General features: G+C 40.4%; 2 protein-coding genes across 4 annotated transcripts in view; one reads left to right on the forward strand and one right to left on the reverse strand.

The window, feature by feature from the left end:
- LOC138060557 (methyltransferase-like protein 22) overlaps positions 1-21,631 on the reverse strand; it is a 342,269-nt gene that overhangs the window by 183,378 nt on the left and 137,260 nt on the right. The gene's annotated exons all lie outside the window — the stretch shown is intronic.
- Positions 322-14,391, forward strand: LOC138060062 (acid-sensing ion channel 2-like). The gene is made up of 7 exons (XM_068905752.1): positions 322-569; positions 2,698-3,635; positions 5,414-5,564; positions 8,544-8,606; positions 8,967-9,123; positions 9,763-9,854; positions 12,108-14,391. The coding sequence occupies exons 1-7, from the start codon at positions 434-436 to the stop codon at positions 12,218-12,220; spliced, it is 1,650 nt and encodes a 549-aa protein (XP_068761853.1). The 5' UTR covers positions 322-433; the 3' UTR covers positions 12,221-14,391.

The raw sequence follows: 21,631 nt of genomic DNA on the forward strand, positions 1-21,631 counted from the left end.
GCCTCGTGTCACGCACCGCTACAACTCAGATATTCAAAATGCTCTGGTTTCCAAACGAAGCACGCTATTGAGCTTTAAAATTGCCAATGGATAAAAATATACCGCCTCTTATGCCTGACGAGGATAAAAACTTTCGTGGCTCTTTAGTTTTGGATTTTCGAAAATGATGACGTCACGTGAAAACGATCCCATTGAGGCAACACGCAGGGATATTGTTATTTGGTCTCATCTTGATAATTAAAAAATGTGAAATATTTAGTGTTTTTTCTTAACATCAGAGACGCTGATCCTTCTATTAATATGAGGACAGGAAGAATGAAACGTGACCAGAATTGGAAATTTCCCCCAGTCTTTTTCGGCTGCAAGCACAGCCTGCCTTATTTATATCGAAGTGTGTTCGTATGTTTTTTGCAGTTGGGCACCTGCAGCAAATATGACCGACGACAAACGAGAAAGAACTGTCAGTTTTATACAGTCAGTGGCCGGTTATACAAATGAGAAACCAGCAGATCTTTCACCGGGGAACGAGCAAAGTTTATCGTCTAGTCATAAAGACAATCCAAACGAAGGTGGGATGTAACTAGTAAGCCAAGGGGTATCAATAACAAACATGATATACTGTACTGATCAATTACTCAACGTTCAATAACGTTTTAGTTTGGTCAAAGGGAGTAGAGGTTCCTAAAACCCCATTTAGTGTAGAGTGTTATCTTTGCATTAGTTTGCAAATTATGGAAATATAAGATATAAGGAAATATATTTGATGTCTCCTTCAGGTGGAGAAACCGTAACTTTCTCTCAATGCCAGCAGTGCTGTGCGAATAGTTAATTATCAACTACATGAAACAGTTTAATTTTGATCAGATTATTTGATACATTGCAGTGTCAAGTGATAAGCATGTTCTTTTAATGCTGATGGAAACCGGCGGTACAGATAAAAAAGTAAATATTGTTATACTGATGGTCATCAGTTCTCGCTGACGAAGCCGGAACGATATCGACGGATACAAGCAAATAAATTAAAATGTTAAAATCGGAACCAAGAGGCTCGCATAAAAGGCAAATCTGAAAGCAGCCCAGTCCAAAACTACTAAATGGTAAGTTAAACCCGGCTTTAACTCTTTCGTTTCGGTGTGACACCAAAACTAGTGTTCAACAGACTTCCTCGGTATAGCCTTTCCAACCGACTGATGTCCAGTTTGTGACGACCCCCAAAACACATTACCTTCCTGACCAATTTGCCCACTGATTACGTGCGGACTTTGCAGCACCCGACTAAATCCACTCAAGAGCAAGAAAATGAAATCAAGAAGCTTATAAGAACCAATACCGGCTGAAAGAAAAGCTCTAGCAATAGCGTCATCATCGAACGGTTTGCTGTCAATTTCCGGCGCTACTTAAGATGGTAAGAACTTTATCGATTTTATTTCGGTAAACGCACCCACAAGAAAATATTTTAAAAAACAGGACTTTTATAACTGTTTTTGCGGTGCATGAAGCATCTAACTAGTGGTTGTATATATAAATTTAAGTTTTTCCTTGTGAAAATCATTAAGGTGTGCACGTATGTACTGTACATTGTAAAAACAAATATAAATCGACTACTTTGGCTTTATGTTTTATTCCGGAATCTGATATTTCCGAAACAAACTTTGAACAGAAGGAATAGTTTCGCTTTTTTGTAAACCGCTTTGTGTCATTTTATTTTCGCATATTTCGCGTTGTCAGCCCTAGCGCTCCTTAACACCTACGAGCTCATTGTATTCCTTTGTATAATTTTGCTTTTGCGCCTTCGCCTCGTTATATATGCAGATCAGCTAGTTTTTTTGTCACCTGCTTAGTATAAAGTTAGCATTTTTTAGTTTTAGGGCGGTTCTGTTTTGGCATTTTCGTTCGGCCAGAATGTTTGGGTTTCTAAACAGAAGACAGAAGTTAAAGGGTTTTTTTTTGGCATTTCGTTCGGCCAAACTTGATAAATGAATTTTTTCGAGAAATAACTTTTCGGTGGAAGTCAGAAAAATCTTTACCAAATTGGTGAAGATAGATCCGCTTGGAGTAGGTGTACTCATCAGCTGACTCGTCAAGCTTATGACCACATGAACGTGCATAGAAGCGATATTTAACCACCAACTCGAAATTCACGCACCCGTAAAATTCTGTGACCTCTGTTTTTGCAAAAATACGTTTATCGCCTGTAATCCAGATAGTTTGGTTTCATTTTGAGTCAACACAGTAGATCTCTACCAATAGCACCCTTTTTTTGGTCCATCGTTTCCTTGCCTGTTTCAAACCCGCCAGTTAAACACTAGACAAAAGCCACCATATTTTGCGCATACAACTGCAAGCGTATGCTCAGTGTATGCTATGCCGCATCTCGAATCCCTTTTCTTTAGCTTTCGTTGCAGTCAACATTTGAATTATTTGTTTCAAAAAAATTCCATGCACTTCTGGCCCCAGTTGTTCTAGCGGTGGATAGCACTATGCACCTGATAAATCATTATCCACTGGATAGTGATTAATCCAGTGGATAGCGCTACAACTGTGGCCTGGGCAGAACCTTTTGAAGTCACGCAATACTGGTGGAAAGTCTCGCAGCGTGATTAAAGTCCCTCCATTTAATATTACCCAGCGCGTCATTGAAGTTCACTCTTTTGCTCGCGACTAGTCGATAATTCTTTAGTTTTCTTTCTTTTGCAGAGAATGCATTTGGTATGCCAACAGAGACTTCTTCCGTCGGCGCTAATTTTGAGCATGATCATGGCGTATGTGAGGCCAACGAGAAGATCCCAACCTGGAAAGACTTTTCTAATTATGTCACCCTACATGGTTTTCACTACATCTTTGAAGGGAGGAGACTCTCCTTGGCACGTGTTACATGGCTTCTTCTTTTAATAATCTTTACAGGTTACGTCGTTTATTCTCTGTGCTGTAGTATCATAAAATACTTTGACTACCCCATCGCTACGGTCCTTCGCATTGAGTACCCTGTAGATAACATGCCCTTTCCGGCTGTCACTTTGTGTCCGTTGACAACGATAACAAATTCCAAGGCCTCCATGAAAGATGATCATCCATCGTTTAACAAGCTAGGGCTCAATATTGACGCCTGTAAGGCTACAGCGGCTGTCAGGGCGGGAAGGCCGTGTGGCGAAGCGTTGTTGTGCTGTTGCGCCAACATTGTTACCAGTATAAGAGGGGTCGTAGACAACTGTACGGAAGAGTACAGAAACGAACTCACCGAAGCATTAAAAGCTAGCGATTTTTCATTCAACAACCGAGACTTTTTCAGGGCGTTTGGACCTAACATGAATAAAATGATCATACCAAGGACTTGTGAATTTGGATCTTTGGACAAAAGGTGCTCACACAACGACTTCGTACCAGTTTTTACAGATGACGGAATATGCTACTCATTCAACTCAGAACCTGGCGAAAAGGTGTTAAGCGTTTCCTATGGGGACATTACAGGTGGTTTGGTTTTAATGCTTGATCTTAGGGTCGATGACCATTTGTATGGTCTCATATCCGACGGAGTTAGGATTCTTGTGCATAATCAAGGAGAATACGTCAATCCTTGGAACGGCGTCCTGGTAGCTCCTGGAACGCATGCGCAGATCAGTGTTACAAGAAATGTGGTAAGTGACTTTGAACTTAATAGCTCAATCTCGACCCCAGAGCTCTTCTCTTGACATAGAGCTTCCCAGAGCCTTGGGTCGATTCGAGGCTCTGGTGACAAGAATATCTAATGTCTGCAAGGCACAAGGTAACTTACAGCTCTCACAGATGTGTTAGGGACTTACAAAAATTTGGTTTTATCAACGGAGTTGATAATGTAAATTGGCCACCGTACAGAGATTCTAAAAGCTGACGTTTCGAGCGTTAGCCCTTCGCTCTGACGAAGGGCTAACGCTCGAAACGTCAGCTTTTAGAATCTCTGTACGGTGGCCAATTTACATTATCAACTCCGTTGATAAAACCAAATTTTTGTATACTACTTCCCCACCGACGCAGCACCACAGTTTCTTTAGAAACTACCCCTTCATTCATTTGTTAGGGACTTACTTTGTAGCTTACCTTGTATCTTGAATTTCTTGGCCTAACTCCTACTGGCGTTCTAGAATTGTATTTCCATAACTAACTTGTCGGTGAAATGTTTCAGTCTTTTTTTTCAAGTTATTTACCTTAGGTGTGCTTTTACTTTTGTTGTGTTACGTTATTGTGTTGGTCTTGTCTCGCCGCCATGATTAGCTTCGTAGCTATTTGCGGGACAAGCTAATAATTGTAAACATTGTTTTATCGAAAATAATTGTTGTTGTTCGATTTAGTATCGCGTTTACGACAGGCTGCTACTACTTGTAATAAAAAGCGTGACAATTCTCTTAAAGCGGTTTTCAGTTGAGTGTCGTAAAACAAATACCAGAGTAATCACTTGGACCAATCACAGCATGTGCAAATAGTGCAATGAACCAATCCAATTTCGCAGCAATTCCGAGTAACTTTCCGCTAAAAGCGCGGGAAAAATAGCGCGAGTAAGTCGCGATTGGTTTTGGTTTTCCTTCTCACTGGTTGATAAACTGACGCGAGATTCTTAAACCAATCACTAAGTGTAGCAATCGCAATTGCGTAATTATTTTCAACCGTCGTTGCTCTATCCTAACATGACTGTTCCTTCCGATATCTTGAGATTACAAACAATAAATGACTTAACATCACACGGGTTTCTTCCATTTTTGGCAAAATGCAAATTTCAGTCTGGCTTTCCGTTTGCCGTAGCGCGATCAGTGCTTATTATAATCTCTGTAAGATCTGTAATGTCACATGAGATTTCAGTGGACATAATATATATATGGAACGGCATTGGTGTCAAAATCATGATTAAGGTCGCATTTTGTTGTACTGATCTTGCATTTTACGCAATGCTTTTGCATTTAACGTTGCATCAGTTGCATTTTCATGATGTGTTGTGAATTGATAGTAAGACATTTTTTTTTATGATGGTGCCATAGTTCAACTACGAATCGGTTCCTAAGAGCATATCAAGAAGACTACTAAAATATTACAATGACGTCAATTTTGCTGACTAATCAGAAACATGTATAAATAGTGGTTAAACCTTGTAATACCGAAGGGAGGCGAATGTTCTTAGTTTTGCTGGCTGCTATTTTCCTCGGCGCTGTTCAACTAGTTTACATTCGATTCCTCATCCATATGTTGTGCTTCTAATTTTTTCTTTGTTTAAAAATTTTCAAACCAGTTCGATTTTGATTTTTCTTTGTCTAATATTTATCATCAATTCGGAACCTGGAACAAAGGCAAATAAAAATTGATCTTGTTTTAAAAACCTTGAGCCAGGAAAAAAATTGAGCCGCAACACATTTGATAATTCTTTTTTTTTTCAATTCTCTTTTTAAAGTACCGCAACAAGATGGCGCCTTACGAGACAAACTGTGATGACTCCAAACGGCTGGCAAGTTTTCAAACCTACACATCTGAGGGCTGCTTTTATGAATGTATATCAAATATGACGTTTGAGGCGTGCAAATGTAGGGCAATCGGTGTATCAGGTAAGAGTTTACTGGTAAGAAGATTTAATATAACACTGTTACAAACCTCTTAGGCCGGTGATTTAAACAAAGTGTAGCTTAAATGTAGATCGCTTTAGAGATGAGTTTCTCGGGGTGGATAAGATCTTTTCGTTGTCCCTTATCAAAAGCCTCATACACTCCAGGGATACGCTTTGTGTGATGTCTAAAAACGCTTGTGGTGCCTAAGGCCATACAATCAAAAAACAGCAGAAAAAAGCAAGGTGATTTTATCGGGTGCTTACATCTAGATACGTTTCATAAAGTTATTTTTTTTAAATCAGATCCCTCCGTTTGATTTCCGTTTGTGAATGCCGAAGAAAGCTGAGACACTTTCCCATGGTGCCTCGGGAAACTATAAATGCACACGAGCAAGCTTTCATTGACAAGTTCTGACTTGGCAAATTTTATTTGCTGGGGCGTAAAGAAGAACTTGTCAATTTTTTCCTTGACAAGTGCATTCGTTCTAAAGCTAGCATGCTAGCTTTTGAACAAGTGCACTTGTCAAGGGAAAAATTGACACATTGCAGAACTTGCTCGTCTGTACGAGTCGACAAGGAAAACTTGTCAAGAAAATTGAGAAATTACGGGCGCACAGCGGTCTTGTTCTTGTGATGGCTCACTGTAATGGTGTAATGGCGCCCCGTGGTTTATTTTTGTCGTCCGCTGTGTAATTGTATTGCTGGCTACAGTGAAAACTTGTCAAAGAAAACTTGTTAATTCGTTCACACCAGCAAATAAGACTTGCAAAGGCAAAACTCGTCAAAGAAAACTTGTCGTTCATACACATCAGCATATGAACAATGTCAATGACACTTGTCAAGGAGAAATTGCTTGTGTGTAACCGGCTTAACGCAATGTAATCAACTTGGTCTATGGTTTATGGAGTATTAGTTAGTTGTCTTGGCAGGAGCACCCAATTTTTGCGGGTCGCGCGTCGCGTGTCGTGTGTAAATCTCGCGGGTACATCATGATTGAAAGGGGAACGAGAATACCAAATTTAGGTCTTTCGATTAACAAGCTTGGAAAATCTAGGATTAGCTTCTTATACAAAGCAAAGTAAAAACACAAACGGTCTTTCTACAGCTAAATTAGGGAGTTAACACTACGTTATGGGACTAAAGAATTGATCGATCAATGAGAAAAACAATCTAGGTGCACGTGCGATGTGGAAAATTTAGTTTTGAATTCATTTTACCCGTGACATTCTGCCACCGTGACAACAATTCATTCATTTTCGTGATGGTGTTTAACACTGGTTAGAGCAACTCGACCCAAGTATACACAACATGCATTCACATGACCTGAGGCGACATCGACTTACTAGATCAAAAGTAAATACTAGCTTAATATGGTTGAGTAATATGGTTACAGTGTAAGCAGATTACACCACAAGGAGAGGTATAAAATTGTCTCCTGGGAACCAAAGTTAATCTCAGCTATTATGGGCATATTTTCCCGCGCCTTCTAATCCAGTTACATAATTTTTTTAAAAAACATTCATTGGTTCAACGTGCTGTGTGCACTTAATAATACAGTTGGTGAAAAATGTAACTTACTTTACCGTTTACATTTGCTCTTGATGATTGCGACTGCGAGCGTTTGTAGGATATGGGTTGGCTAGCTCTAGCTGGATGAAGACCTAGCAATTTCGCTTGCCCTAGAAATTTGTCTTCTTGGAAACACCAGACGGGATCATACGGCATATAAGCTCATACCTGGTATTTGTAAGTGCTACTATGATCTTCAGATTTTGAAAGTGTGTTTGCTTTGCACATGACTTGAGAAATGTTGAGCTATATTTTTTATCCAACGCATATTTGTTTCGAGTGTAAGTTTTGGATTTCACGGTCCGCCATAACTCACATTCAATAATGACCGATTGGACTGTAAGGGACAGTTTGTCGTCCCGCGCTCCCCACCGTACCCCCCTTGTTGGGGATCAAGTGATCTCAATGCCATGAGCCCGTCCCTTTCGTTTGCGTTGAACGTTTGTGCGTTGAAGACTTGTTTGTTTGTTTGCCTTTTGACCTGTTTCATGGCTATCGATGTTGAGCATAGGATGAAAGATGCCCCAAAGTTTTTAATGGCTTGTTTGTATCTGTAGCTTTATCTGTAATTCAGTTTTTTTTCGAATCGCAAGCCTTTGTTATTTTTTAGTTTCAGCTGTACTGTCCGCAACGACGAGTAACAGATTAAATTTTCTGTGTCAAATATTTGCCTGTGGTTTTGTTTTACATCGACTTCAGATCAAAGGAAAAGTGACGGCCTTTTACTCACTTTTACGGATACCGCGGCTATTTTGAAATCCATTGTTTTAAATAGTTATTATGGGATTTTTAGGGGGCAAATGCATACTAATTTGCCCCCTTAGATCCCGAAATAGCTATTTGAAACAATGGATTTCAAAATACCCGCCGTATCCGTAAAATGCTTTATAAAGCTTATTATTTAGGCAAAATATGAGTTGCCGAAACTCCCGTGCTGCATATTCATTCAGGCGGGTACACACGCATTGCAATCGCCCATTTCCGAGTTGCTACATGCCTCAGTTTCAAAGCGAGTCCTAGTGCACAACCATTCAAATGGAAATGAGTTGTGTATTCTTTTGCAAATCAAACTTATTTTCCCTTTCAATAGTTGAGCACCAAGACTCACCTCCAAACTGAGACACACAGTAACTCGGAAATGGCCCATCTAGTGAGTCTTTGACGTCACTTCACCTCGATCCAGCTCTCTCAAGATTTTAAAAAGGAAAATTCCGGTAAAAATAAACAGGTGTCTTTTTGCAATCATGGAGTAAAACTTGGTTCACTCAGTGCTTAGAATAACTTGATTTTGGTCATGGTAGCACTTTACTGGATCAATTCAAACGCGACTAGAAATGCATGCTCAATAAACGATATAATGGAATGAACTATGTTTTCTTTCGTGGTTGATCTTAGTTGTTTGTATTATCAGGCAATTCCGATGATCGAGTTTGTTTCCGACAAGACGATGAGTGTGTTTACCAAGTTATAACTGGTAAGGTATTCATGGAGTAAATTACAATCTCGCTTGACCTTTCAGTTATCGTTAAAATATATTACTTCAAAAAGTCAATTGGAGATCAACAATATTTGTATAGTTTCGTTAGCAATCGGTACATTGGAGGGCTTTTGTGTTTCTTAATGTGTAAGTATTGACAAAAAGCTTGAACCCCCCCCCTCCCCCTTAAAACTCGGTATGGATTCCATCTTTGTCTGAAAATTAAATTTATGCCTTATCCTTTGCGTTACCAGGAATTCTATATGCGAGCTGAATCTGAATCTGAATGTTTGGAGTTCAACCTAGCTGAACATATTATCATTGTAAACGAACACCATGCAATTTTCATTGTTTCAGATTTGTTCGACGGTGTCCTTGATAACACGTGTGTCTGTCCTATGGCTTGTGATGTTGTCAGCTATGAGACCACGGTTTCAACCGCCTCTTTTCCCAACCCTTCCATGATAAAAATCTTGAGAAACAGTGGATACAACAAAACAAAAGATTACTTCAGGTACGTTACCGCTGACCGGTCGGCTCAGAAGGAAGAGCATCGGACTACACTCACAGGAGATTTTGAATTCGATCCCAGGCGGGCAAACCCTCAGGTTCTTCAAAGATGGGAAGACAATTCAGATCTACAAATGGTTATACTTTACATTCGTCTGGGATAGGGACGAAGCGAGAGAGCAAAATAAAGATAAACTTTCGGTTGTTCCTTAGTCGTTCGGGACGACAGCACTGAATTCAATAAGATGTTAAAGAGTAACCGAAATCTATTGGTTGCCACTGTGTTTAACCCACAGCTTAGTACTAACTTACCTCTGAATAATCGTGTGAACACGTGAATCACACAAGTTTTTGAGCAAGTTGCTTCTCCTAAACTGCGCGGAAAAGTGATTCCAATGCACTACATGTCACGAAAACATGTCGTGCAAACAAAGTCTGATACAGAATTTGCAGCAGTGCAATAAGTGAGGACTGGTGTTTGCACTAATAATTGCAATCTGTTAAAAAATATCCCGTGGTGCCGTGAAAAACGGCCCTTCCAAGCAAAATCGGCCGTCAAAACTTGCCCGGAGACTTGCGAACGAGAGTGCGCCATTCATTCTTTTTGTTTTGGTTTATTTATTGTTTTTTTTTCGCTGTTCAGGGAAAATTTGGTTTATCTTCAAATTGGCTACAAGTCCTTCAGCTACAATCACCATCGACAAAAGGCGCAGTACGACAGTGGGGCTTTACTTGGTGAGTGTAGTAACATTACGTGGCAGCGGGAAAAAAACTCTGTCCATCGCTAGCGAAAGGTACCCAAGGGACGCTAAAGGAGATGCGAGACCAACCCTCGCGATCTCGACGCTTACGCGCGGCTGACGTGTACATCTCGCGATTGCCAAGCTTGCTCGTATGCTGAACATTCACTGATCAAGGAACTCATATAAGGCTGGATTAATCTTAAAAGTATGCGAAATTAAGATAGTCGTACGTGGTAAACTTTTTTTCAGTTTTAGTCGAGTTAACGACTAAAAGTGCACCTAAACTCAAATATTTTTAGTCTACAATATCGATCTCCCCACCGAAAGCAAACACGTTTAACGATTCTTACCTCAAAATTTGGGTGATGTTAAGGCTGATCCAAAGATTACTTGCCATTGGTTTGCAACCCTGACCCCAAACAATAGCTAAAACAATAGAAAGAATTACATATCATTGTTTCCTGCAAGGATTGCGAACCGTTTGCGAGTAATCTTTGGATCAGCTGCTACACTATCTGCCAGGCAAGATATGTGCAAGGATATCAAAACTAGCAGTAATTTGGACCCACGACCGAGCTGTGAGAGGCATGGGGCCATTCTTGATTTTACGTAACAAGCTGCTTTGCAGTTCATTATTTCTTTGAAAATAGGAATGTGAAGCAGTTTGTGAGGTAAAATTGAGAATAGACCCATACCTCTCACATTATGGTCGTGGGTCTTTTCGAATTCGTCCATTGCCAAGCATCTTACAGTCACCTCTCTTACTGGTACTTTACACCACCATCATCAATAGGGACTTTCAAAAATACCATAATAGTCTTTGTTTGTCCTCCAATATTTTGCATAAGGATTGTTTTTATTTTCTCTTGGGACCGTTGTAAGTCTCAAGAGAAACTGGAAACAACGCTTATGCAAATTTTTGGAGCGCAAACAAAGAGTATTATGGTATTTTTGAAAGTGACCTGTGGATGATTTGCCACATTTAATCGTGTGACTTAGTAGAGCCCGCTGACAAGTGGGACACTTTTTGAAGTAAATGGGTGAAGCATCCGACCAGGTGTTCGGAGGTCGTTGGATTGGGGGTCGTGTCGTACCTCATTGAACGGGCTTCATGATTGGCCAAAAGAACAATAGAACGAACAAAGATAACAATGGATTTAGCACAGAAAACAATAAGAAGTACGACACTATACAGCCAATGAAATATGATGTTCAACAAGAGGTACGTCCCTACCCTGGGTAGGATTGACTGTTGTTTCCTTTTCAGTTGTCTCCGTTAGCAAGAAACTATACTAAAGCATTTCATAGTGCTCACGGCTACATTATTCTATCGCTACCAACAGTTGCTTCAGTTGTTATCGTTCACTTTCTCGTTTTCTTCCCGGGAGGCCACTATTCTTTCAAGGTGCACCGACACTAATTATTTCCTAGGCATTTCAATCTCTGTCAGCCATTTGCCTTCTAGATTGCTTTAATTTTTCTGCGATTGCGCTGATGACACGGAAGTTCTTCATTTGTGGACTTGGCATATTTTGGCGTTGCTCACATACTCACCCATGAAGTAGATTCGCATTCTTACACAGTGCAAATCAATTGGACGGCAATTTTCAGAAATTCACTTGGACTGCAAGAACAGATGATTCACAGCTTGCAACGTTCAAATAGAAAGCTACAACAACTATAGTGGATTGTGACAAAAATTCAGTCAAATTATTTTTCAGTTTTACGTCTTGTGCAACAACAGTTCTCTACGTAACCAAAAAATCGGCAAGTACACAAGACAGGTCACAGGCCTAGGTCACAAGTCACAGGTCATTGTTTTACCAGTACAGAAAGAGTCTTAAACATTCATTAAAGCTAACCTTAGGGCAATGTTGGCATTGATAAAAGGTTAGGGTACTTTCTGTATCAGTAAAACAATGACCTGTGACTTGTGATCTGTGTTTTGTACCTGCCCAACAGAAAAGGTTACACGCTGTCTGGTTTGCAACCAATCTCTAGAGACACAGATAAGAATCCTGCAATGTACAGTTGCTGGTGGACGACCGAACGTTCGTCCACTAATATGGCGACGATGACGAAACGTGAAAACCATCTATAGCGCGACCTGTTAGTGCTGAGGCGAATCGACTATTGTTTCAAGGGCGAAATGACCCGATTCCCAAGAATGCGTTTTCGATTGCTTCGATCCTCTTGTTCTGTTCTTTTCACTACGCCTTATTGCTGCTTATTGCTTGTTTTGCAGGTGAAATTGGTGGTAACCTGGGTCTGTTTCTTGGCTGTAGCATTTTGACTATTTGTGAATTCGTACACTTTATCATCTACATTTGCTACATTCGCCACAAGAAGAAGATGTAATTTCGTAAGACAGTCGTGGAAGCAAAGATATTGCAAAACGGGTAGGGTGGGATGGGTGGGAAAGAAAGAGGACCGCGGGCTCGTCGTTCGTCGCTGTTGTGGGTTACCATTTATAAAGAAACTGCTTCGCCCATATTGTATACTCGTCTTCTTAGAGATGGTTTGTTCATTCAAGTAACCAATTTGTATTGAAATAAATAAATGTATATGTCGGTCAAATCCGGACTCAGGTTGAATCCGTTTACATACGCAGATTGAACCTGAGAACGGCTTTTACTGGCAACATATACACTCGAAGGGCGGGTTATAGAGGACGGAAAAAGTGAAGCTTACAATTTTCTGGACAATTGCAGCAATTAGGGAGTTAAAGGAAAGACGATGGCTACGGCTACGGCTACGGCAACGCCTCAAAGCAAGAATATTATTGGTCAAGAAAGGAAAAGTACTCGTGCTGCACGTGCATCACGGATTTCACAAGTAACTGTCAACTTTATTGTCAATTTTCACTTGTGAATTTGTGCGGTCTGGAATCCGTATGCGATATAAGGCGAGATTGCTGTCATAATTTTGTTAGCGAACGGGACTTTGGGCGTGATGCCCAACGCGTTTTGCAAGCAGAAAGGTCTGTAATGAGTCCCTTGTTCGGGATGAAACGAGCTTCGTTAGACTAACCACGAACAATGCGTTTTCACAAGTTACTGTCAACTCTTTGTCTGCCGTACTCCACAAAACAACAACGTGAAATCACCTAATTTTAGGTTTTGACGACAACGTGAACAAATAACAATGAACTATTCATTTTCAGTTTTTACTTTAAAACTGTTCGTATCCACCCAGTCACAGGATTGTTCTCCCGTATTGTACAAGGTGAACAAGACGGAACAATCGCGAAACACTTGAGATAGCGTTAAGTTATATTTTGGAGTGACCTTATCGTTGCCGTAGCCGTCGTCTTTGCTTAATTTAAACTCGCTATTGTCCAGATAAGGGCGAGGGTCACTTTCCTTTTTACGTCAATGATTTTTTATATAATAACCCAAGTTATTCACGGATTTTGATTGGTTCTTGCCTGTGATCTATTAGAGGACAGACGCACGATTGACGTCACCATCAGCTTTTATGTGAATAAAGTTTAATTCTTTATTATATAAAACAAATAGATTCCATGTTGCCGTGGGTCTGTTCAGTAATAGATCACAGAAGACGTCAAAATGTGGTAAGAACATCAGTGACACACTCGGCTATCGCCTCGTGTGCCACTTTTTTGTTCTTACCACATTTTGACGTAATCCGTGATCTATTACTGAACAGACGCACGGCAACATGGAATCTATTTGTTAAATATTGCTGGTCATTTGAGTGAGCCGATTCAGACGAGTTTTACAGTGAGTGCTAGTGCAATGTGCTTTGCTGCTTGATTCGATATTGAAACAATGAAACTAACCTAATTCATTTCAGAAATGTAAAATCCTGATTGGTAACATCACGCTGAAAGTTACAAGATTATCGCTTAAAACTAAAATGGCGTTCTCCTGCACGTATCTCTTACAGCCTGGTTGCTAAGCCAGCATAAATTAATAAAGGCGCGAAACCGATAAAATATGTGCATACATTAAAAGAAATGTACAAATTTGAAGTGCTGTTTAAAGACGAAATGTAGAAGTGATCCTCCTGCACTTTAACTGGACAATGTAGGCAATAGTCTCTTTAAAACACCTAAAAAATTCAGGCGGCTTCAACGGGATGCTATAATCCATGACTTTTGCGAGGTTCTTCTTGAGCGCAGCCAGGAGCCCATCTGGAGCGTGCAACTTCCATACAGCGTCTGTGAAACGGCGTTTTCACAAGTAGGTTTATTTTTAGACTAGCCCTTCGAATTCCCGCGAATTAGGTCAAAAAAGAAAGGCAGTTCCGGTTCGGTGACCCTATGACGTCAGCTTAATTTCTTGTAATTGGTCATCGGGCTCCTGTTGGAGTCTCATTCGCGGGAAATTCAATCTAAAAATAAATCGGTCTGTGAAAACGCCGTTACACGAACACAGTAGAGTTGTAGGCTCCGGGTCATGGGTTCCTGGCGCAGCTACATAATCTCAGCACGCCTTACCAATGTAGAAAATTAACTATAAGAAATTCGCAATTTTAAGAACTAAAAGGAACATCTTTGTGACAAATCATAGGTCTTTTTCGATATATTAAAATTCAGCTTAAAAGTGAGGCTCTGAGAACAAAGACAAAGGAAAGTGGATGATATGGAAATATTTTTCACATTCATTCCAACTTGTTTCTATTGTTTTTGTCCTCACTTCCTCGCTATCAAGCTGGATGTTTGATATTTGGAAAATGCGGTGAGACTCAATGTATTAAAGTTGATTAAATAAAAATGCTTTGGGCTTTCTTTTAGAGAGAAACAAAGTTTGCGCGTTTTTAATGTTTACAGCTCCAAAGAAGGAGTGAGCACCGTAAGCCAGGTTCTGATGATCAGGTGATACCAATGACAGTCCTCTGGATGCAGAACGGAGATTTCGGGTGGCCGGTAATGAGCTTGCAATAGATCGCTACTTTCAATATTTGTTACTAGTTAAACTTAAGTCAAAACGTTGTGATAGTGCGTTCATAGCACCGACTGATTTGTATGACGGTTGACACAGTCTACAATCCCGACAACGAGTCTAGAATTTCACTACATTACACCACTCGTTTGACAAGAAAGCACCAATTTGTCGCCAATTTTCGACGCTAAAAACTTATTCAGAAATCAAAAGTCTACGTTATCAAAACACACCAGGGCTACTCCTAAATATCTGGCTAAAGCTCTTCTCAATACTTTCTCCACCGGCAGTGCTTTAGCCATAAGGACCAGTCTCCGAGTGCCTCCCATTCACAAGCAGTTGCCTGCTTCATGCCCAAAAAGAATTCTGTGTAATTCTGCCATTCCATGACAAGGGAAGACCCCCGATTTTCATTTCATTGACTTTTTTTCGTAAGTGTCGGGCCACCCAATCCTACCAGCAAAATACCGCATTGATTAAAGATTTTAGCTTTCAAAACTTGACCAAATTGTACCGGTTTGTCCTGGAATTCGTCCACAGAAAGGCCAGAGAGACAACTGCACACAACAAGCACCATGTTTACTACAGAGCATTTTAGGTGTCCTAGTCTGCATGGAACCATCTCTCACCTCTGTCTCGAGAAGACCAGACACGCGCGGTTCTTACGTTACGTTTATGCCTGTAAAATCAACTGAAATGTCAATTCCCGCTAAAAACCATGCAGCATCTTAATTTTGTCGGTAGGCTAGGTATCGGAGAGCCAGAACATTTACGCATGTGCTGAAGCGTCGTACCAAACGAGTCATCCCGGGATTTCGGCCCGTGCGATCGCTTTTGGACGCAGTTGGCCCTTTGCTGCTTTCTGCTACCGACCTTGCCTCCCGGTACGGCATTGAGGGAGAGATATGTCGGCCCCTAAACCATATGTGACAAATCCTACGCCTACTCACAGCTCCAAACCGCCCTTGTCAATATAGCGTAAGAATTAGATAGCTTATATATTTAAGGGAAAAGTCATTTTATCTGTCATATGGTAAGCACTGGAGTCGCAGATTACAAAGTGTGCGCACACGCCCTGCTAAAGGTAACACAGGCATAACCTTTATTTCATCTCGAATTTCCGAATAACTACAGGAGCTAATTACATCTAAACTAGTAGTAATCAAAGATTAGAAAAGTGCGTTCGATCTGTAGCTCCCGAAAAATTTATTATATTGATTGAGAGAACTAACTATTTCGCAATTGAATAAGAAACTTGGATAACTGAACGTGTCAATGTATTTAGTGGTCCATTAATAAAAATGTCTTTTCGCTCATTGGCTGAAGGCAATATACTGATCGAGTCTCAACAGTCTGAGCACGAAGAGAAGTTGAATCTCCTGAGAAAAGCAGCTGAATTGATGTATCACAACTCGCTATTGTAGCCGGGGCGAATTTCAGCGTCTGTTTCCTAGAAAACACACTACTGCATAGCTTTCTGATATTCTGATAAGTAGCCTTACCCATATTTGTTAATGAAAATTCGAATAAGTAAAAAAAATTCACTTACCTTGTGGAAACAGTAACGCAATGCCAAAATACCATGAGTAATTTAACTGCACGTTCAAGACACTAGTTCCCGGCGGTCAAAAAATTTCACATGAAATCGAGGCCATATGTGCCAAGCAGCCAGTCCAAGATGGCGTCCAAACCATGAAATTTTATGGCATCAGAAAATCGCAGGACATAAACCCGCAGGATTGACCCGATTAGTATGCGTTCTCCTATTGTCGAACGCAAATACATAGCATACAGAGATACTTACTAAATACATAATATTTAAAGATATATTGATTAAAAAGAAAAGCCGCTGTACAAAATTCGGCCATGGATTCTCTTTTAAAACCAGTAAACTCATAGGTACGGATAAAATAAGCTAGCGCATTCCGACACTTAGCTGATACGTAAGAAAAAAGAGAACTAAGACCATAACTGGTTGTTCCAGGTTTATTGAGGAACAGAATGTGATTTTCGCGAAGATCATGCATAAGAAGGGGACGGGAGAGAAAATGCATTTTTCATATAAGCAGAAAAACCCTTTTTTTAAAAAAAAAAAACAAAACAAAACAAACAAACAAACCAAAAAAAACTCATACTTTTATCAAGTAACACTTGGAAATTTTGAACGCGCTTATTGCATAGAGATGTAGAGCTTGGCTTTCGTAGTAAGAGGACAGGTAATCTGCAAATATACATATCGTTATTCTCTTATTTACATTATTATACCGTTTCTTTGACACGAGAATTACAGCGAATTGAAAGCACAACTTTGTCGCGAATTTTCTATGATAAAAACTTGTTCAGAAATCCAAAATATAAGTTAACCGCATACACCAGGCCTACTCCTGAGTATCTGGCTAGAAATCATTTCCTCTGGCCGCGCTTCAGCCATTCGATGAGGGCCAGTTGCCTCGCTCATGCCCAAAACGAATTCTGGGTAATTCTGCCATTCCATGACAAGGGAAGACTCCCGATTCTCATTTCATAGTTTTTTTTTTCTTTTTATAAGTGTCGGGCCACCCAGTCCTACCAGCAAAATACCGCATCGATTGAAGTTTTTAGCTTACAAAACTTGACCAAATTGTACCGGTAGGGCCTGAAATTGGTTCACAGATAGGCCAGAGAGACAATTTCACTCGTGAAGCGCCATGTTTCCAACAGCGCATTTTAGGCGTCCCAGTCTGCATGAAAAGCATCTCTCAGACACGCACAATTCTTACGTTACGTTTATGCCTGTAGAATCCTGCTAAAAACCATGCAGCATCTTAATTTCGTTGGTAGGCTAGGTATCGGAGCGCCTGATCATTCACGCATTCGCTGACGGAATGTTTGAAAAAGAGAGAAAAACGCAGTACCTCCAGACACCGGCGCTGGAGCGTCGTACCAAACGAGTCATCCCGGGATTTCGGCCCGTGCGATCGCTTTTGGACGCAGTTGGCCCTTCGCTGCTTTCTGCTACCGACCTTGCCTCCCGGTACGGCATTGAGGGAGAGATATGTCGGCCCCTAAACCGTATGTGACAAATCCCACGCCTACTCACAGCTCCAAACCGCCCTTGTCAATATAGCGTAAGAATTAGATAGCTTATATATTTAAGGCAAAAGTCATTTTATCTGTCATATGGTAAGCACTGGAGTCGCAGATTACAAAGTGTGCGCACGCGCCCTGCTAAAGGTAACATACATACAGGCATAACCTTTATTTCATCTCGAATTTCCGAATAACTACAGGAGCTAATTACATCTAAAATACATAGCATACAGAGGTACCTACTAAATACATAATATTTAAAGATATATTGATTAAAAAGAAAAGCCGCTGTACAAAATTCGGCCATGGATTCTCTTTTAAAACCAGTAAACTCATAGGTACGGATAAAATAAGCTAGCGCATTCCGACACTTAGCTGATACGTAAGAAAAAAGAGAACTAAGACCATAACTGGTTGTTCCAGGTTTATTGAGGAACAGAATGTGATTTTCGCGAAGATCATGCATAAGAAGGGGACGGGAGAGAAAATGCATTTTTCATATAAGCAGAAAAACCCTTTTTTAAAAAAAAAACAAAACAAAACAAAACAAACAAACAAACCAAAAAAAAAAAAAAACATACTTTTATCAAGTAACACTTGGAAACTTTGAACGCGCTTATTGCATAGAGATGTAGAGCTTGGCTTTCGTAGTAAGAGGACAGGTAATCTGCAAATATACATATCGTTATTCTCTTATTTACATTATTATACCGTTTCTTTGACACGAGAATTACAGCGAATTGAAAGCACAACTTTGTCGCGAATTTTCTATGATAAAAACTTGTTCAGAAATCCAAAATATAAGTTAACCGCATACACCAGGCCTACTCCTGAGTATCTGGCTAGAAATCATTTCCTCTGGCCGCGCTTCAGCCATTCGATGAGGGCCAGTTGCCTCGCTCATGCCCAAAACGAATTCTGGGTAATTCTGCCATTCCGTGACAAGGGAAGACTCCCGATTCTCATTTCATAGTTTTTATTTTCTTTTTATAAGTGTCGGGCCACCCAGTCCTACCAGCAAAATACCGCATCGATTGAAGTTTTTAGCTTACAAAACTTGACCAAATTGTACCGGTAGGGCCTGGAATTGGTTCACAGATAGGCCAGAGAGACAATTTCACTCGTGAAGCGCCATGTTTACAACAGCGCATTTTAGGCGTCCCAGTCTGCATGAAAAGCATCTCTCAGACACGCACAATTCTTACGTTACGTTTATGCCTGTAGAATCCTGCTAAAAACCATGCAGCATCTTAATTTCGTTGGTAGGCTAGGTATCGGAGCGCCTGATCATTCACGCATGCGCTGACGGAATGTTTGAAAAAGAGAGAAAAACGCAGTACCTCCAGACACCGGCGCTGGAGCGTCGTACCAAACGAGTCATCCCGGGATTTCGGCCCGTGCGATCGCTTTTGGACGCAGTTGGCCCTTCGCTGCTTTCTGCTACCGACCTTGCCTCCCGGTACGGCATTGAGGGAGAGATATGTCGGCCCCTAAACCATATGTGACAAATCCCACGCCTACTCACAGCTCCAAACCGCCCTTGTCAATATAGCGTAAGAATTAGATAGCTTATATATTTAAGGCAAAAGTCATTTTATCTGTCATATGGTAAGCACTGGAGTCGCAGATTACAAAGTGTGCGCACGCGCCCTGCTAAAGGTAACATACATACAGGCATAACCTTTATTTCATCTCGAATTTCCGAATAACTACAGGAGCTAATTACATCTAAAATACATAGCATACAGAGGTACCTACTAAATACATAATATTTAAAGATATATTGATTAAAAAGAAAAGCCGCTGTACAAAATTCGGCCATGGATTCTCTTTTAAAACCAGTAAACTCATAGGTACGGATAAAATAAGCTAGCGCATTCCGACACTTAGCTGATACGTAAGAAAAAAGAGAACTAAGACCATAACTGGTTGTTCCAGGTTTATTGAGGAACAGAATGTGATTTTCGCGAAGATCATGCATAAGAAGGGGACGGGAGAGAAAATGCATTTTTCATATAAGCAGAAAAACCCTTTTTTAAAAAAAAAAAAAAAAAAAAAAAAAAAAACAACAAACCAAAAAAAAAAAAAAAAACATACTTTTATCAAGTAACACTTGGAAACTTTGAACGCGCTTATTGCATAGAGATGTAGAGCTTGGCTTTCGTAGTAAGAGGACAGGTAATCTGCAAATATACATATCGTTATTCTCTTATTTACATTATTATACCGTTTCTTTGACACGAGAATTACAGCGAATTGAAAGCACAACTTTGTCGCGAATTTTCTATGATAAAAACTTGTTCAGAAATCCAAAATATAAGTTAACCGCATACACCAGGCCTACTCCTGAGTATCTGGCTAGAAATCATTTCCTCTGGCCGCGCTTCAGCCATTCGATGAGGGCCAGTTGCCTCGCTCATGCCCAAAACGAATTCTGGGTAATTCTGCCATTCCATGACAAGGGAAGACTCCCGATTCTCATTTCATAGTTTTTTTTTTCTTTTTGTAAGTGTCGGGCCACCCAGTCCTACCAGCAAAATACCGCATCGATTGAAGTTTTTAGCTTACAAAACTTGACCAAATTGTACCGGTAGGGCCTGGAATTGGTTCACAGATAGGCCAGAGAGACAATTTCACTCGTGAAGCGCCATGTTTACAACAGCGCATTTTAGGCGTCCCAGTCTGCATGAAAAGCATCTCTCAGACACGCACAATTCTTACGTTACGTTTATGCCTGTAGAATCCTGCTAAAAACCATGCAGCATCTTAATTTCGTTGGTAGGCTAGGTATCGGAGCGCCTGATCATTCACGCATGCGCTGACGGAATGTTTGAAAAAGAGAGAAAAACGCAGTACCTCCAGACACCGGCGCTGGAGCGTCGTACCAAACGAGTCATCCCGGGATTTCGGCCCGTGCGATCGCTTTTGGACGCAGTTGGCCCTTCGCTGCTTTCTGCTACCGACCTTGCCTCCCGGTACGGCATTGAGGGAGAGATATGTCGGCCCCTAAACCATATGTGACAAATCCCACGCCTACTCACAGCTCCAAACCGCCCTTGTCAATATAGCGTAAGAATTAGATAGCTTATATATTTAAGGCAAAAGTCATTCTATCTGTCATATGGTAAGCACTGGAGTCGCAGATTACAAAGTGTGCGCACGCGCCCTGCTAAAGGTAACATACATACAGGCATAACCATTATTTCATCTCGAATTTCCGAATAACTACAGGAGCTAATTACATCTAAAATACATAGCATACAGAGGTACCTACTAAATACATAATATTTAAAGATATATTGATTAAAAAGAAAAGCCGCTGTACAAAATTCGGCCATGGATTCTCTTTTAAAACCAGTAAACTCATAGGTACGGATAAAATAAGCTAGCGCATTCCGACACTTAGCTGATACGTAAGAAAAAAGAGAACTAAGACCATAACTGGTTGTTCCAGGTTTATTGAGGAACAGAATGTGATTTTCGCGAAGATCATGCATAAGAAGGGGACGGGAGAGAAAATGCATTTTTCATATAAGCAGAAAAACCCTTTTTTAAAAAAAAAACAAAACAAAACAAAACAAACAAACAAACCAAAAAAAAAAAAAACATACTTTTATCAAGTAACACTTGGAAACTTTGAACGCGCTTATTGCATAGAGATGTAGAGCTTGGCTTTCGTAGTAAGAGGACAGGTAATCTGCAAATATACATATCGTTATTCTCTTATTTACATTATTATACCGTTTCTTTGACACGAGAATTACAGCGAATTGAAAGCACAACTTTGTCGCGA

This window comes from Montipora capricornis, chromosome 8, assembly GCF_036669925.1.
Source record: "Montipora capricornis isolate CH-2021 chromosome 8, ASM3666992v2, whole genome shotgun sequence".
Lineage (NCBI taxonomy): Eukaryota > Metazoa > Cnidaria > Anthozoa > Scleractinia > Acroporidae > Montipora > Montipora capricornis.

Bases quoted from the DNA above. Each gene is read 5' to 3' on its own strand.
- LOC138060062 (XM_068905752.1), top strand. From the start codon at position 434: ATGACCGACGACAAACGAGAAAGAACTGTCAGTTTTATACAGTCAGTG. The intron at 5,565-8,543 runs GTAAGAGTTTAC...TTGTATTATCAG, and splicing joins TAGGGCAATCGGTGTATCAG to GCAATTCCGATGATCGAGTT. The intron at 9,855-12,107 runs GTGAGTGTAGTA...CTTGTTTTGCAG, and splicing joins CGACAGTGGGGCTTTACTTG to GTGAAATTGGTGGTAACCTG.